The sequence below is a fragment of the Sceloporus occidentalis genome, unplaced genomic scaffold (assembly GCF_023333645.1).
Source record: "Sceloporus occidentalis isolate IW3139 unplaced genomic scaffold, rSceOcc1.0.p SCAF_1, whole genome shotgun sequence".
NCBI lineage: Eukaryota > Metazoa > Chordata > Lepidosauria > Squamata > Phrynosomatidae > Sceloporus > Sceloporus occidentalis.
The window spans coordinates 290,722,079-290,739,035 of record NW_028316981.1 but is presented as its reverse complement, the minus strand read 5'-3'; the positions used below and the strand labels follow the sequence as shown (position 1 = coordinate 290,739,035).

Genomic DNA, 16,957 nt, shown 5'->3' with positions numbered 1-16,957 from the left:
ATCTTTGCCAAGCAAGCCATTGCTATAATGGTGGGATTGAGAGGTAGCCTTCCCCTGAAGATTTAAGAGTGCTTGCAGATTAAGGATAAATAAAGATAAATACAGACGAACCGTGAGGAAACTGCAGCTTTTCCAGCATAGAGATAGAAGTTTACCCAGTGACATGTATAAAAAGCAGAGGCTGGAGAAGTTACTTTCTGGACTACAGATCCCAGAATACATCAGCCAATGGCCATAGGATTCTTGGTGTTTTTTTTAAAGAATTCTTCCAAATATTTTTTGAAGCACTTACCAGAAGGCTTTAGCTACTCCTGCTAATAAGGGTGAATGGTACATATGATATAAGTCTCAAGTATCTTAAATAGGTTGGCTGGAGAGCAGAATAACTCAGAAGCAAGAAAAATGTGCAAAATCATGTACTATGTATTTATTCTGGGAATCAGATTTTGAGATTATGTTTTTGAGATTTATAAGTAAGACAAAAGGTCTTGAGATTGCTTGGGAAAGCCTTCCTGAGTCGGGGATAATGAGAGATATAGTCCACAGCACCTCTAGGGAATCAAATTGAGAGAAGGCTGTCTTATACCCAGAGCTTAAGGACCATATGTTTTAGACTACAGTTCCTGGAATACCTAGTGTTAGTGCTGACTGGGAGAAGCTTGGAATTATAGTCCAAAAATAATTTTCCAAGTCTGTGTTTATATGCTGTATTCCAGCTATGGCAATAATAAGAGCTAGTCTCAGGAATTAAAAGAGAAAAAAAAGACGCTAGTCAACAACTCAACCCAGATTAAACTTTCCAAATTCTGTCAGAAGCAGGCTATAGATATAATATTAAGTCTTGTACAGGTTTCAGAAAAGAAAACTTTACAAGAATGATAGAAAGACAGGAAGCCTATACTCCAGGAAACAGTACAATACAATACACAACAACCTTACAACACACAGTCTGCAGACTAAAAGTTCCATTACTGAGAATCAATACAATATAGTGCCATGACTCCTTTAGGAGTCATTATAGTTTACAGAGTATGTACCAGTGAAGAAGTGGGCAAACTAATGCTGGCTGACAGATGCAGGCTGCAGAAGTGTCTTTTATGCTAATCACTTGTCTGAGCTTTGTTAACTAGCAAGAGAGTTTCTGAGACCTAAACCACCTTGCTCTTTGCCATCAATAATGGACTTCTGTCTGAGAGGCTCAGTCATTACGAAGGACAGAACAACACATCCAGGGGACTTGACTAAAGTTATTTGCCAGCCATTGGGTCATGCCCTCTTACAGAGAAGATGGAGTAAACAAAAAATAATGGGCACCTTTGTTTTAAGTTTCAGTATATCCTGCAGAGGAGTTAAGCAAATAAATTGTTGCCAGAATGAAGAGAAACGGGCTTGGAAAAAAACATTTTCAAGTTTCCAAATGGGACTGGAAATCAATGAACAGGGGGTAAAATATAGTACAAGGCTTCAGCTAAGTGGGTTATGGATTGTAGCCTAAATCTATAAATCAGGTTATTGAGTATGCTTTTACTGAATATCTATCAGAGGAAAGAAAAAGGCATTTTGACTGTATGGCCTTTTGTTTGAAGCTGCATCTCTGGTCACAGCATCAGTGATGCCTGTTAACATTTATATTTGCTTATTGTCTGCTTCTTTAAATTCAGAGTGGTTCCTATCCCTCAAAAATTTTGAAGCCTTTCTGGAATAGTCCTTCCTCCTTTAAAATATTTCTGCTGTTGAAAAAGACAGATATAGTCTGACCTTGAACCCACAGGAGTATGTTCCCAGACTTACCACAGAGAGCAAGATCTGTGGATAGTGGTGAACACTATTTCTGTCAGATGTTGACCATAGAGTTGCGCTGGAGAACCTCTAGATGCCTAAAGAAGTGGCCTCTCTCTCTCTCTCTCTCTCTCTCTCTCAGCATCTGGTTAGCCTCCAGCACAAGTCTATGGTCAACCTCTGGTGGAAGATTTTCCCCCCAGAAGTGGATAAGTGAAACCACAGTAACTGATCCCATGGATATAGGGGTGAGATTGTACTTGTAAAAATAGCAATAGTCTGTTTTATAGTTTATTTTACTTATTAACATATTAAAATACCTTGAAAAGACCCCAAAACTCTGAAGCACCTGATCCAACCTGACCTTGAAAGCTAAGCAGAGTCGACCCTGGCCAGTACTGACCTGCCTTGTGTCCCTCTGGGGAGAAAGGTGGCATACAAATGAAATAAAATGAAAATTTAAAAAAAAATACTTGGATGTGAGATTACCAAGGAATCCCAGGTGCTGTAGGCTATATTTGAGAAGATGTCAATAGAAAATCACCTCTGAGTATTCATTACCTAAGAAAAGCTTATGGAATCATGGATTCACCATGAGTCAACACGTGACTTGAAGGCGACTTAATACACATTAAAATATTTATATGCTGACCTGCATCGAAAACATTGTACAATAAAATCAAATTTTAAATAGTAAAGTGGTAAAAAAAATAGCGTGGAAAGAAATGAGCAGTTATAAGTTATTTTATCTTACAACAAGGAAATTAATTCTTTCATCTTCCCCTCTTCCTCTGTTTGTAGAATAACGTGTGACTGGGGAGTTCCTGTGGACTTTGAATTAAGTCTTCATATGTGTATTGAATATTGTTCTTTTCTCCATTGCAGATAATACCTACGTGTCCAGTTCAGATAATGATGAAGATGTATTAGTTACAACAGAGCCAATTCCAGTGATTTTCCACCGAATTTCTACAGGTAATACCAAGATAGCTCAATTCTTTCATTTGCATCAGTTAATAAGGAGGACAGAAGTTTACTTAGAGTTTGAATTTGCCAGGCTAAACCAAAAAAGATCTGTTTAATCCTCCTTAACCCTTATCAAAACAACAAACAAGTCAACAACTTGTAACTGATTAAACAGATGTTAGGCTAACCCATTCCTTTCTTTGCACTGACTCTTTTGGATGTCAGTGCCTTTAAATACCTCCTAGATATTTTAAAGTCACACCTGACTGCTTTGGGCTGCTTTCATTTTTCAGTTGGAGAAGTTGGAAGTTATCCATGGGGATGCTGGGGGTGTCCCTAGAGCTCTTTTAGACCACTTGTAGGCCTTATGCCAGATATGGGCCACACAGTTTTAGAACAATGAATATAATGACATGCTGAAACCACTCATAACTAAATTCCTGCTTCCAGTTCAGGATGATGCTTTGGGAGTCACAGCCTTATCCTTCCACTTCTCAGTTAAAGATAATTTCAGCATGAGGTGATATTCTTTATTTTTTTAAAGTAACTTTTCAAGCTCTGAAATGGGTTTGCTCTGTTTAGAGCAGAAAAGAGCTTCTTAAGATATATAATGTTGCATACTAGCAAATTCCTCCTCCTATCTTTGTGCTCATTGGGTACAGCTTGAGCTATCTATCTATCTATCTATCTATCTATCTATCTATCTATCTGCAAAACTCTTGTGGACCAGCAACCACATGATCCAGCAGTAGTCTGTGGACAACCACATAGAATAGTACTAGAGAAGATAGTAGATGTGAGAGCCAGTGTGGTGTACTGAAGGGTAGATATGAGAGCCAGTGGGGCTTTCATACTCTTATGTAGTCTTTGTCCTTGTCTCTCTGCACTCATGCAAACTTTTCAAAGGGTCACTGTCATCTCAATAAGGCAGTTCTCTCTCTCTCTCTTTCCCTGAATTGTTTGAAGAGTTTGGGGACCCTGACAAAAGAATACTGTGAAGCTCAAGAAATAAGATCCTCTTAAAAAATGAGTCTCAGAGGCTTGCTGTTATCTTGGTTAGGAAACATCTGAGACCTAATAACTAAAGGTGGTATTACACAGTACATACAAGTTTTAGTTAATTGAAATTAATTAATCAATAAAAATCATAGTAATCCTGAGAAACACTGGCAGAGGGGGTCCCTAGAGCTCTTTTAGTGTTTTTGCAAAGTTCCAGATGTTTGTGTTTCAGAACAGAATAATAATTGGAAAATGAATAAATTATTTTTAAAACATGCATAGCATCTGGGCTTTCGACAGAGCTTCAAAAGCAAGTATACCTGTCTCACAGGTAATGCCTTGGATTCAGAGGTGTTTGTGTAGAATATCACTTGCTCTGGATATATTTTTTGCCTCTTCTTCAGTCTGATCCCATAGTCCCCTAACCTAAAAGCTAAACTTGGAAGTCTGGAAACTCTGGAATTAATTTGTATGTGACCTGTAGGTATGGGATATTGGGGGAAGGGGAAAGAGATCTTGGAAAACTTACATCTGGGAATATAACTCCTTCAATCCCCTATAGTAGAAAGAGGATTCTGGGAGTTGTAGTCCCTAAAAGCCTAAATAACCTGAAGACACAATGTGTCATCTTATATTTTAAGCTCTCCAGGGTCAGGCCTGTTTAATTCTGGGGAGACTTTCAGGGAGTACCAGTTGTTCTAGGGTGTATTCTGAGGGAGATAATGGCAAATCACCACTGAGGACTCCTTGCCTAAGTAGACCTTATGAAACGTATGGGGTCATCCTAAACCGAGAGATTACTTTTAAATCCACACTTCTTCAGTCCCTAAAAAGTTTTAGGGTGGCAGGCACAAGAGAGTGGAAAACGGTACAAACAGGAGCAAAAAATCTTTATTCAACTTCCTTGTGTAGTGGCTTGGGCACTGGACTACAAGTCTGAAGATCAGGGTTCAAATCCATTGTTGTGCATGGAAACTCACTGTGTGACCTTGGGAAAATCACACTCTCTCAGCCTCAAAGGAAGGCAAAGGCAAATCTCCTCTGAACAGACCTTGACAAGAAAGCCCCATGATAAGTTCACTTTAGATCATCATATGTGATGATTTGAAGGCACAAAAGAGCAACAACTGTTTGAAGCATAGGCTTAGGCCAGAACTGGATATAGATGTTATTACTGTACCTGAGTATGAACTTCAGGTGTTTGTAGTGGTCAGCCAAAGAACAGTCAAGCATTAAGAAGCCCAAATGCTTCTTAATCTTGGATTAGAATTCAAACTGGAAAGAAATTCTGAATTTAATTTAATCTTATATATTAAATTTAATCTTACTGTCCCACCAAAAATGGTGCTCAAGGCAAGTATCAATAATAAAATATAGATTAAAGGAATAATGATATTTATGCCATTAAGAGAAACTACAAAAATAAATAAAGAGCATGGAACCCAACACATATTATAGAAACATGGAATTTCAGAAGCATGAACATAGTAAAGCTAAACATAGTAAAGCTAAACATAGTAAAACAAGAAGTTGAACATATAAATAATGCAGTACATGAAGTGAGTGAGCTAAAGTGGACAGGAATGGGATATTTTATTACACAGTGTTTTAGTCAGAATGAAAATCTAAGAAGAAATGGGGTGTCACTAACAGGCTGAGATATGTCGCAAAAACAAGGAATATAATGAACATCTGAATGAATTATATCAATAAGACTTCAGAGAAAACCTATCGATATAGTATAATCCAAATTCATGCTTCAGCTGCAGAGACAGGAGAAATCTATGTTTAGGAGGAAATTGGTCATACATCAAAACATAACTTCTTATTAAACATAACCAATTAGAATGAAAGTGTAGAAAACAGAGCAGAATCAAAGATTGCAGGAAAAATTGGCATAGGGCCAAGAAATGAAGCGGAAGATTGACTGTCTGAATTTTGTGAAACCAACAGTTTATTCATTACAAACATATCCTTCAAGCAAACAAAGAGCTGACTGTATACATGGACATCACCTGATGGCCAATGTAGAAATTGAATCGACTTCATACTTGGGAGCAGAATATAGAGAAGTTCTATTTTCTCTGTAAATAGAAGACTTGGAGCAAATTGTGGCACAGAATATGAGCTTCTAACATCAAAAATTAAAGTAAAGTTAAAGAAGAACACTAAACCAGCAATTGTGCCAAAATACAATCTGAAACATCCCCATTAAAGTTAAAGATAACATAAAATTGATTTGCAATATTAAGCATAATTGACTAGAAGAATTCTAGACTGAAGCTGGAGACATTGTCAGGGAGGAATGCAAAAAGATATTCTGCAACCAAAAAGAAAAAGAAGTCATAGGCCCGTTCTGCACAGGCCTTTACAGCGCCCCCGTCACGTGCTAGAAGTTGGCCAAGGACCTAGCGTCCATACCGGCCTCACCCCTAGCACGTGACGGGGGCATAAAAATGGCCGCACCCTATACACACGGACGCGGCCATTTTTACATGCCGGACGCTTAGCTTCCGCATGTAGCATCGCAAAAATGATGCATCGAGTCCGCCATCGGTGCCTTGTTGTATCATTTCCGTGACGCAAGAAGAAGCGCCATTTTGGCACTTCTTTTTAGCTGCGCCGGGAAGCTTCGCGGTTTGGCCACTGGGGCTTCTCGGAGCAGCTAATGACAGTGCAGGCTTTTTGGCGCTCTGTAATGCACCCTTAGTGTATGACAGATGAAACTCTTCAAGCAGTTAAGGACAGTTAAGAAGTAAAAGATGACTGAAATGGGGTCCAGAACCTTGAATAAAACTGAACAGTGAGTTGTCTGCCAGGATAAAGAGAACTACTATAATAGTTAATACGAAGAAATAGAAGATAACAACAAAAAAGGAAGAACAAGAGACTTCTTCTACAAGGCCTGAGAAGTTAAGGGGAAATTTAAACCAAAGATCAGGGTGCTATACATCCAGCAGAAAAACACATTACACGAACAAGTACTAATAAAAAGCTGATGAAAACAATACACTGAAGAACTATATAAAAGAGATGAAAGGGTAATTGATTAATTGGCAGAAGAACCATTTGAGGATGAACATATCTGGCTCCATTTTGAAGACAAATCTATAAGGAAATAAGGAAGCACAATTGGTGGCATTGTGCATACTCATTCCTGATCATGTGACATATCTGTTAAAGCACCAGCCTTAGCTTCCAGTTTCATGGCTTTGTGACATGTGAGCCAGCATGATATAATAATAATAATAATAATAATAATAATAATATTTATTTGTATACCGCCCTCTGGCAAACCAATCCGGGCGGTTAACAACAGTAAAATATAAAATATGACAATTAAAAACCCTTTATCCCTCCCCCCCTTAAGACAGTATTAAATAGTATAACATATTAAAGACACAATATCAAGCATAAAAACAGCAATTAAAACTAAAAACCCTGATATCCCTCTATTGATCCTCAACCATCACTAAGATGGGGCCACGGGAGGAATGAGGGAATCAGGGAACCTGGGAACCTGGGCCGGGATGGTTAATCTGGAAAGGCCTGCCGGAAGAGATCCGTCTTGACCGCTTTTTTAAAGCTGTCTATTGATGTTATCTGACGGATCTCATCTGGCAGGTCGTTCCAGAGTTTGGGGGCGACAGCAGAGAATGCCCTCTGGGAGGTCGCTGCAAGCCTAGATTTTAGAGGCTGCAGTAAGTTCCTCCCAGAGGACCGGAGAGCGCGGGGAGGATTGTACGGGAGGAGGCGGTCCCTAAGATAGCTTGGACCCAAGCCATTTAGGGCTTTAAAGGTGATAACCAACACCTTGTACTGGGCCCGGAAGCTGATAGGCAGCCAGTGGAGGGACCTCAAAACCGAAGTAATGTGGTCCCTCCTAGATGTACCTGACACAAGCCTGGCTGCCATGTTTTGAACCAGCTGTAATTTCCGAGTCAAGCACAGGGGTAGCCCCATGTAGAGTGCATTACAGAAGTTAAGGCGTGAGGTTACCAGCGCGTGCACAACCGTCTCGAGATCCCTTACTTCCAGAAAAGGGCGCAGCTGGCGTATCAGCCGAAGCTGATAGCAGGCACTCCTGACCGTCGCATTTACCTGATTTGTCATCAGGAGCGACGAGTCAAGGAGCACCCCCAGACTGCGAACACAGTCGCTGGAGGAGAGTGTGACCCCATCCAGGGCTGGAGATTGCAACCCAATTCTTGGTTTCGGGGCCGCTACCATGAGCACCTCCGTCTTGTCTGGATTCAGTTTCAATCTGTTTTTCCTCATCCAGCCCATTAGCGCCTGAAGACATTCATTGAGAGAAGAGATGCCATCGGAATTCGAGGCCGACGAACGAGATACGGAGAAATAGATTTGGGTGTCATCAGCGTACTGATAACACCCAGCACCATAACTCCGTATTATCTCACCCAGCGGCTTCATATAGATGTTAAATAACATCGGGGACAAAATAGCCCCCTGAGAAACCCCACAAGTGAGGTACCTCTTACTGGAGCTACAGTCCCCGAGTAGCACCCTCTGAGACCTGCCCGAGAGGAAGGACCGGAACCACTGCTTTAGTTTCTTTCTTAAATTGGCATGATTTGTACCCCTTGATGTCCTCTGGCCCACACAGGGCTGCTGGAATCTGGGCTTTATGTAATTCAGGTTCCCTTCTCCTCTTTTAGAACATAATTGTTCTCCAAGTGATGAGGACAGTCTATAATTGAAATTTTTCTTTGTACACACAGCAGAAACAAAATTAGTTGAGTGCATATGGGGATAAAGAGAGCCAGAGTGCTATAGTGATTGAATGTTGGACACTGGGAGACCAGGATTTAAACCCCCATTGGACCATGGAAACCCCTGGGTGACTTTCAGCAAATCATAATCTCAGCCTCAGAGGAGGGCAAGGGCAAACAAACAAATTCCTATCAAGAAAATCCTGTGATATATTTGACTTAGGGTCATCACAAGTCAGAAATGAGTTGAAGTAACACAACAATAACCAACACATGGGGTTATGAGTTGACACATCATCTTGAAGGGTGGCCATGGTCTGGTTGGCCCACAAATAGATGCCAACAATGCAGTAATTTGAAATAAGGAAAGTTGGAAGATATGCTTTTGAAACTAGAAATTCAAAGACTTGGTGGTTGTTCATGATTAGCTAATTATTATTTAACAAATAAAGATTTCCAGTTTAAGATTTAGTATTTTGCTCTAAAATTTTTGAGCTTAAAGTCTTGCATGAAATTTCAATACAGTGGGACTGTGGTATCAGTAGCTAGCCATCTATGGACTTGAGTTCCCATGGATCAGCCCACTCCATTGTTGTCAGTGGTGGTATGTTCACCTGGCTATGCCAATGTGGCTGTATGCATGTCGCCACCCATTGACTAAAATAGGTCTTGAATATGCAAGTTTTCCCCCCCTCATCTGTGGGGGTGATCCTGGAACCAAAACCTCATGGTCCTATAAACTGGGAAATGTCCAGCCAAACTCTATAGGTTTTATTTCTGAACAGGACTACCCAGATTCTTAGATAAGTGCTGTAAATTAGGCCCATGTTCTTTAAACATAATTTGTCTGTTTTTACTTATTAATTTTGTATTTTTCTACATTGAGTAAATATTTGTTTTCCTATCTGTAAATAAAAATGCAGATTACATTCAGAATTCATTTTCTTTAGCTTCACATGAACTGTAATTAAAATCAGCAGCCCAGATGTGGGTTCAGACTTCCTTATACATTAATTTCAAAATAGCACTGTTAACAGTGGCTGTTATGAAAAATGAAAAGTGAGAAAAGATATGAGACATTTGATTAGAGCTGAGACCTTACATTTAGGACTGAAAACATTCCTCCTGGGGTAGTTTATTCACAACCTCTTTGTAACATTCTGAGTGCCTTGCCACAGAGATCATCATTAGAATGCCATGTCCCTGCCAGATGTTTCTGGCAGCCACATTTCAGGAACACAAAAACTCTTAGTAGATGGAAGCAATATGTGCAAAAAGGGCCAGCACCAGAACTATTCAGTATTCCCCCTCCGCTGTTTAGTGAGGCCACATCCTCTAAAAGTAACTGAAAAGATACAACTAATGACGTTGAAAGTTACAATCATAAAATAAACTAATTGATGTCATAGTTATTGGTGAAATGAACCAATTACTTGTTATTATGTATTTGTAAAAACTTATTTCTAAGCTCTGCCTTAGAATAGCCCCATCATGTGTTCCAGAACCCTGTAATCCTCTCTGCCCTGCTCTCTTTGGTCTGGAACATAGGGCCACAGTTCATTACTAAAGTACATGCTGAGCTTACCAAAGTTTCCAGGTTTCATTCCTGGCATCATTAAGATCTCTATTGGGTGATGTAAAGAACCTGTGCCAGGGATATTAGAAACCTGCCAGAGACCCTGCTGCCAACACTGGACTAGATGGACAGATAGTACTATACTGTAATATATTTATGGTTTTAGACAAGATTCTCAAGTGTAAAGATAAATCATTAAATACCAAAGTCAGAAGCATCCACACCATCGTATTTCCAGTTTTTATGCATTGCCGTGAAAGCTAGATAATGAAGAAAGCTGAGTAAGCTGACAGGAAGAAGAACAATTCATTTGAAATACTGTGCTGGATGAGAATTCTAGAGATGTCATGTTTTAACAAAAAATACAAATAAATAGATTGTAAAGCAAAGGCTTGAACTCCCACTAGGAACCATAAAGACTAAACTGAGGTTTTCATACTTTTGGTGTACAGTCAGCCTTCCACATTTGCAGCTTTGACATTTGGAGATTTGATCATTTGGAGATTTGAATAATGTATTCTCTCAGAATCTCTAGGTCCTCCAATGTGACTCTGCCAGACACTGACCATAGAGTCGCACTAGAAGATCTAGAGATTCATAGAGAAAACACTTCTCTAGGCATTTGTAGGTCCTCCAGCATGATTCTGTGGTCAACATCTGGCAGATGTTGACCATAGACTGGCCCTAGAGGACATAAAGATGTGTTTTCTCAGCTTTGCCTTTCCTACTTTCATGAGGGTCCTGTGCCTCTAACTCATTGAATGTGGGGAGCCCACTGTATTATGAGATGATAAGTCTCACTGGAAAAGATGATAATGCTCAGTAAAAGTAGGAAAAGATGAAAACCACAATACAGGTGGATCAACTCATTTAAAAAAAGAAAACCATGGCTCTGAGTTTGCAAGACTTGAGCAAAGAAAGTATTTCATTCATCTCCATAAGTCATAGCTGACTTGATGGTAAATAACTTGTTTTTTATAATTACAGCTACAAGTTATAGTTCTGTTTTGTGATTATTTATATTAAAGTGTCACCTCAAACTAAAATTAAATTTGTTCTTCTTGCTTGTTAACTTTGTCCTCTTATTTCTTTTGGTTCTCCTTTTTTTTTCAGAATTACGAAAAACCAGTGATGTCAACTGTTGTTTATCCATAAAATCGAAGTTGCAAAGAGAAAATGGAGAGGTATGCTACTGTTTTATCAGTGTAATGTTTTCAGCTAAGAGAGTAAAAAAAGGACATTAATAAGATGGAAAGCGCACTTCCTCAAAGTTAAAATGGTCAAATGAAGTACTCAGACATTGGCCTTTATCTAACGGGACTAATCAGTGGAAAGCCACACAGTTGCTTGTGCCACTGAAGGCAACATGTGTTAATGTATAGAATGTATGAAAATGTTCAGATGTGACAAAAAGAAACTGGTCATTTACTTTGCAGATGCCTAGAATTGGCTGCAGCTGTGACTCAAACCAGCAGGTGATGTCCAAGGTCACAGTGTGTGCCAGAGAGCACATAGCAAGATGTAAATATACTGTGTCATCTTTGCAAGGGAGAAAGTATTCCAAGATGGACAGGAACTTGTACAGAAATGGGCTGGGCAAGGTGGCCGCATGGCAAATGTGTATATAAGCCCAGATGTCCGTTTGTACAGTTTTGTTGGGGTTTGTAGTTGGTGGATGGTGTTGGTAATTGTTCTCCCGTGTGTCTTTGCAACAAATAAACAAAGTGCCTCTTCGGAGATAAGCCAGGCTTCGGTGTGCTTTCATCTAGCAGCTGTTTTCCTGGCATGCTCCAGCAGCTTGCTGTTGTTTATCTTCACACAAGCTTCCGAGTTTACTCTGCACGCTCACATTTGCATCAACAACATGATACTCATGGAATTTGTATGTGCACTCTTTCATATGAGTAAGAACCTCTAGGACCAGGCTGCTAATTTTGTACAAAATCATATGTTCAAAAGATAAATGTTCAAAAATAAATACATTTTATAGATACCTGTTTTAAGAGCCACGTTGAATCAGAATAAGGATCTATCTTGTGTTGTATCCTGTTCCACTGTCAGTGTTCAGGAATCTTATCCCCTTTCCTGTTGCGTTTTGAGAATGGAGGCATTAGTGAAATAAAGACAGCGGTATGTTTAATGATATGTAGGTCTACATGTCCAGCCTTCTGGTTGAGAAATGTTATCATTTGTAGCAAGGTTGGACAACTGTAGGAGGCTCTGGGGCTGCTTTAGTACCCTAACGTATCTTGGGGTAATACATCCCTCCGCACATTCAAGTACAAATAAAACCCCAATTTTTGTCCCCAAATGTCCCCCAGTGCCCTCTGTGGGCATTCTTGCAACATTTTTAGCCCCTTGGACCATTTAGGTCAGAAAAAGTCCCCCTCCCCCCAAAAAACCCTGATTGGAAATCACTTCTGGTTTACTTCTGGTTTTATAAAAGACCTTTTCTGTGCCTAAAATCCAGAGGGGCTCAAAAATTGATAAAATACCCATATAACCCCAGAGGTGTAACCTCTAGTTAAGTCAGCATAAGTATTTTTATATGCGTAACAAAAGGAGGTATTCTGTGCTTCCTTGTGCAATGCCTTTCCACTGGGTGTGGAAGGACAACTGGACATTTACCAGGTGCAGTTCCATTGCTTATCATATGATTGGCGTGTTACAGACCGCCCAGAAGGGGCGGTCTGCCGCCGCCTTCATTTGCAGCGCGGAGGAGCCCCAGCGTCCAAACCGTGAGGCTCCTCTGTGCTGCAAATAAGAAGTGCCAAAGACACTGCGAGGCACCAATGGTGCACTCGCAGCATCATATGTGCTGTGCGACGTGCGGACGCAGTGCGTCCGCTACATAAACATGGCGGCCCCCCGTGTGGAACGGGCGCTGCCATTTTGTACGGACTTGGTCCGTATTAGGGTTAGGGGCATCCGGAAGTGACGCCCCTTTCCAATCCTAATACGGACCCAGCCCATACTTTATGCCCATTTGTAACGGGCCATTGACTACAGGGGTACACCCAGGAGGTTGTCTGCCTTGCTGAAACAAGAATGTTTCTTCTCCTTTCCCAGCCAGATGACTGCTGGGCAGACCTCACAAAATTGGATATTGCACCTTCACAGAAATTCTGTTTGGAATATTGTAGGGTTGAGTAGCTTAGTGGGAAGTTCTGCCCTTCCTGCCTGCCATACATATGCTAGCCCACCAAACTAGTCACCCCTCAGTTTCTCTTATCCTTTGGCAGAGTGACTTTTTTTTGTGAAGTCAAAGGCTTTCATGGCCGGCATCCATAGTTTTTTGTGGGTTTTACGGGCTATGTGGCCATGTTCTAGAAGATTATCTTCCTGACGTTTCTCCAGCATCTGCGGCTGGCATCTTCAGAGAGTACTTGCCTGGAAAAACGTGGATATATATATATATATACTGTGTGAGCCTGGGAATGCAGGAGTGATTTGCATGCGTATTGTTCTGTGCTGCTGGCAGGCCTCAGGTTGAGGGGCTAATGCAAAAGAGGATTAGTGTCTGCTAATTGGTAATTATTATCTGCTGTGAAAGCCCCTGACTCTGAGTGTTTCCCCATTTGCATTTGCTGAGTCCTTATTTTGTTATATCTCAGGACTGGTAGCCAAATTTTGTTCACTTTAAGGGTTTCTTCTTTCCAGTTGAAATTATCCAGATGTTTATGGATTTCAATGACTTCCCTAGAATCATAGTATCATAGAATCATAGAGTTGGAAGAACCCGCAAGGGCCATCCAGTCCAACCCCCTTCCATGCAGGAACTCTCAATCAAAGCATCCCCAACAGATGGCCATCCAGCCTCTGCTTAAAGACCTCCAAGGAAGGAGACTCCACTACACTCCGAGGGAGTGTGTTCCACTGTCGAACAGCTCTTACTGTCAGGAAGTTCTTCCTAATATTGAGGTGGAATCTCTTTTCCTGTAGCTTGCATCCATTGTTCAGGGTCCTAGTCTCTGGAGCAGCAGAAAACAAGTCAGCTCCCTCCTCAGTATGACATCCCTTCATGTATTTAAACAGGGCTATGATATCACCTCTTAACCTTCTCTTCTCCAGGCTAAACATCCCCAGCTCCTTAAGTCGTTCCTCATAGGACATGGTTTCCAGACCTTTCACCATTTTTGTCGCCCTCCTTTGGACACGCTCCAGTTTTTCAACATCCTTTTTAAATTATGGTGCCCAGAACTGGACACAGTATTCCAGGTGGGGCCTGACCAAAGCAGAATTGAGTGGCACTATTACTTCCCTTGATCTAGATACTATACAGTGGAGCCTCGGGTTACGAAAATAATTCGTTCCGCGGCCGCTTTCGTAACCCGAACGGCTTTCGCAAGCCGAATCCCCATAGCCGCTAATGGGGAAAAGCCGCGATTTGGTGTAAAATCGCGGCAAAAAGCACCAAAAGTTTTTTCGGGACCCGAAAAAACGTTCGTAACCCGGAACAATTATTTCCAATTGGATTTTTTCGGGTCCCGAAAAATTCGTAACCCGGGTATTTCGTATCCCGAGGTTCCACTGTACTTTTACTGATGCAGCCTAAAATCGCATTGGCCTTGTTAGCTGCCGCATCGCACTGTTGACTCATGTTCAACTTGTGGTCTACTTGGACTCCCAGATCCTTTTCACATGTAGTCTCGTTCAACCATGTGTCCCCCATCCTATATCTGTGCATTTCATTTTTCCACCCTAAGTGCAGTACCTTACATTTCTCCCTGTTGAAGTTCGTTTTGTTAGCTGTGGCCCAACTTTCTAGTTTATTCAGGCCATTTTGAATTTTAATCCTGTCCTCTGGGGTGTTAGCTACTGTGGGACCCCACTGGTCACCTCTCTGTGCATCCTGACATGGTAGTGGTTGGCATGGTTACTATTATTATTATTATTATTATTAACCTTTATTTATAAAGCGCTGTACATAAAATCTTTTTAATTAGATGGTTCCCTGCCCTCAGGCTTACAATCTAAAAAGACATGACATAAAAGGAGAAGGGAAAGGTGGTGGGGCTAGTAGGCTAATACATATAAAGTACATAGCAGTACAGGAAATGGTTAGATAAAACAGGCACCAAAAGAACATCAAATAGCAAGTGACAATTATGCAATGCCTGGGAATGCTTCTCTGAACAGGATGGTCTTCAACTCTGTTTTGAAGCTGTTTAAAGAAGTGATGTCCCTTGCTCGCGGGTGAAGAAGGTTCCAGGAGTGAGGGGCAGCGATTTCAGTGTTTTCAAACAGTATTTTATGCCCAGGATGGTTTGTGGCATGTTCTGCTACTGCTGATTTTTCTAGCTGGTCCAGTCTGCAGTGTCTCTTGTGTTCCTTGATTCTTGTTTGCAAACTGCATTTGGTGATCTCAATGTAGACTTGTCCGCAGCTGCATGGTATGTGGTAAACTCCTGTGGCTGTGAGAGGGTCTCTCTGGTCCTTGGCTGAGCGAAGCATTTGCTGGATTTTTGCTGAGTATCTTTTGTTGTTCCCTCAATTGAGCAGATGCTCTTTCATCTCTGACTCTCCTTCTGACACTTTCTCTGGTCCTCTGGTCACTCCTTCCTCTTAATTTGCCTATCCAAACTTCTCAATTCCCTTCTCTCTTTCTCAGAAAAAAAACACAAAATGAAAAAAAAAAGCCTCCCCACATTCCCCCCCCCCCCCCAGTCTTGTAGCCTCTACCACACTGTTTAAACACTGCATTTCTTGGGGCCACAAGGTCTTGTTCTTGAATGGTCATTCCTTGTGTTTGTTCTGCTTGGAAGTGGAGCACATGGTGGAGAACGGCAAAACTTGCCATGACTTCACAACTCAGGTGCTCACAAACAGGGCATCTAGGCTCAAATCCTATCTCTGGAAGAAGTCTCTGAAGGACACCAAGAAGGTTGTGACCAACCATCCACTTTTTGCAGCTTCCTTTACTGCCACCAAACTGAAGAGGTTCAAGTCCTCCTTGGTACCAGGGACATCATCAGTTTCAACTGCTACTCCTCCCAGTCTACTACATTGGCATCAACTACTGCTTCGATCCTGATGGAACTGCTCCCTACCTACCGATGGAACTGCTTCCTACCTCCCCACAGGCTACTGCACTACCTGTAGCAGGGGAATTGATATTGACTATACTGCCACAGACAGTTTGGCCTGACCACTCATTAGTCTATATTGGCATACTCTCCCATTGAGGGCTCTCCTAGATGAGATCACTGCTTTGCTACACAAGGGCAGAACAGAGGAACTCACCAATTTCTGAAAAAGGGATGGCTACTTCTTCTGGTATTTTGGTACCCAGAGGAGATGGTGGCCTTTGCCGAGTTTTAGACCTTTGTAGTGTGAATCAATACATCAAGCCTCAAAAGTTCAAGATGGTGACACTACACTCCATACTACCATTCCGTCACAGAAGAGACTTATTTGCATCCACAGACCTCCAGGACACTTATTTCCACATCGGGATAAGACTACACAATTTTCTGGTTCAGCATTAGGAATAACCTCTTCCAATGCAAGGGCCATACATTTGGCCTTCTTACAGCCCCAAGAGTATTCACCAAATGCATGGTAGTGACAGTCTCCTTCCTAAGGACTCAACCCCTACTTCAATGATTGGCTGTCAGTGTTGTCCTCCCAGAGTGGCCTCTTCCAGGACATTCATCTGGCTGTCTCTCTTACATGACCTCAGTCTCAATGTCAACCCCAAGAAATCCATTGTCCGGGAAAGCAGCCAAAGGGCTGATAAGGCAGCTAGTTCCCAAACAAACAAACCCCCTCCCAGCACAGCAAAGTCAGTGTAAGCTACACAGTCCTGGAGATTCACAGTAGTTCTACCAAAAGGGATTACCAAGAGAATTGTCAGATGGTCCGAGGTTCAGGGCAACAGATAGGCAGGTCGATAAAGCAGTCC

The 16,957-nt window shown here is 41.4% G+C and overlaps 1 protein-coding gene across 2 annotated transcripts in view; it reads left to right on the top strand.

Moving 5' to 3' along the window:
* PARP8 (poly(ADP-ribose) polymerase family member 8) overlaps window positions 1-16,957 on the top strand; it is a 236,281-nt gene that overhangs the window by 117,263 nt on the left and 102,061 nt on the right. For both annotated transcript variants that reach the window (XM_089495801.1, XM_089495794.1), the window contains exons 4-5: window positions 2,665-2,754; window positions 11,167-11,237. In XM_089495801.1, coding sequence (XP_089351927.1) covers window positions 2,665-2,754; window positions 11,167-11,237 — 161 coding nt within the window. The remainder of the gene's footprint in view (window positions 1-2,664; window positions 2,755-11,166; window positions 11,238-16,957) is intronic.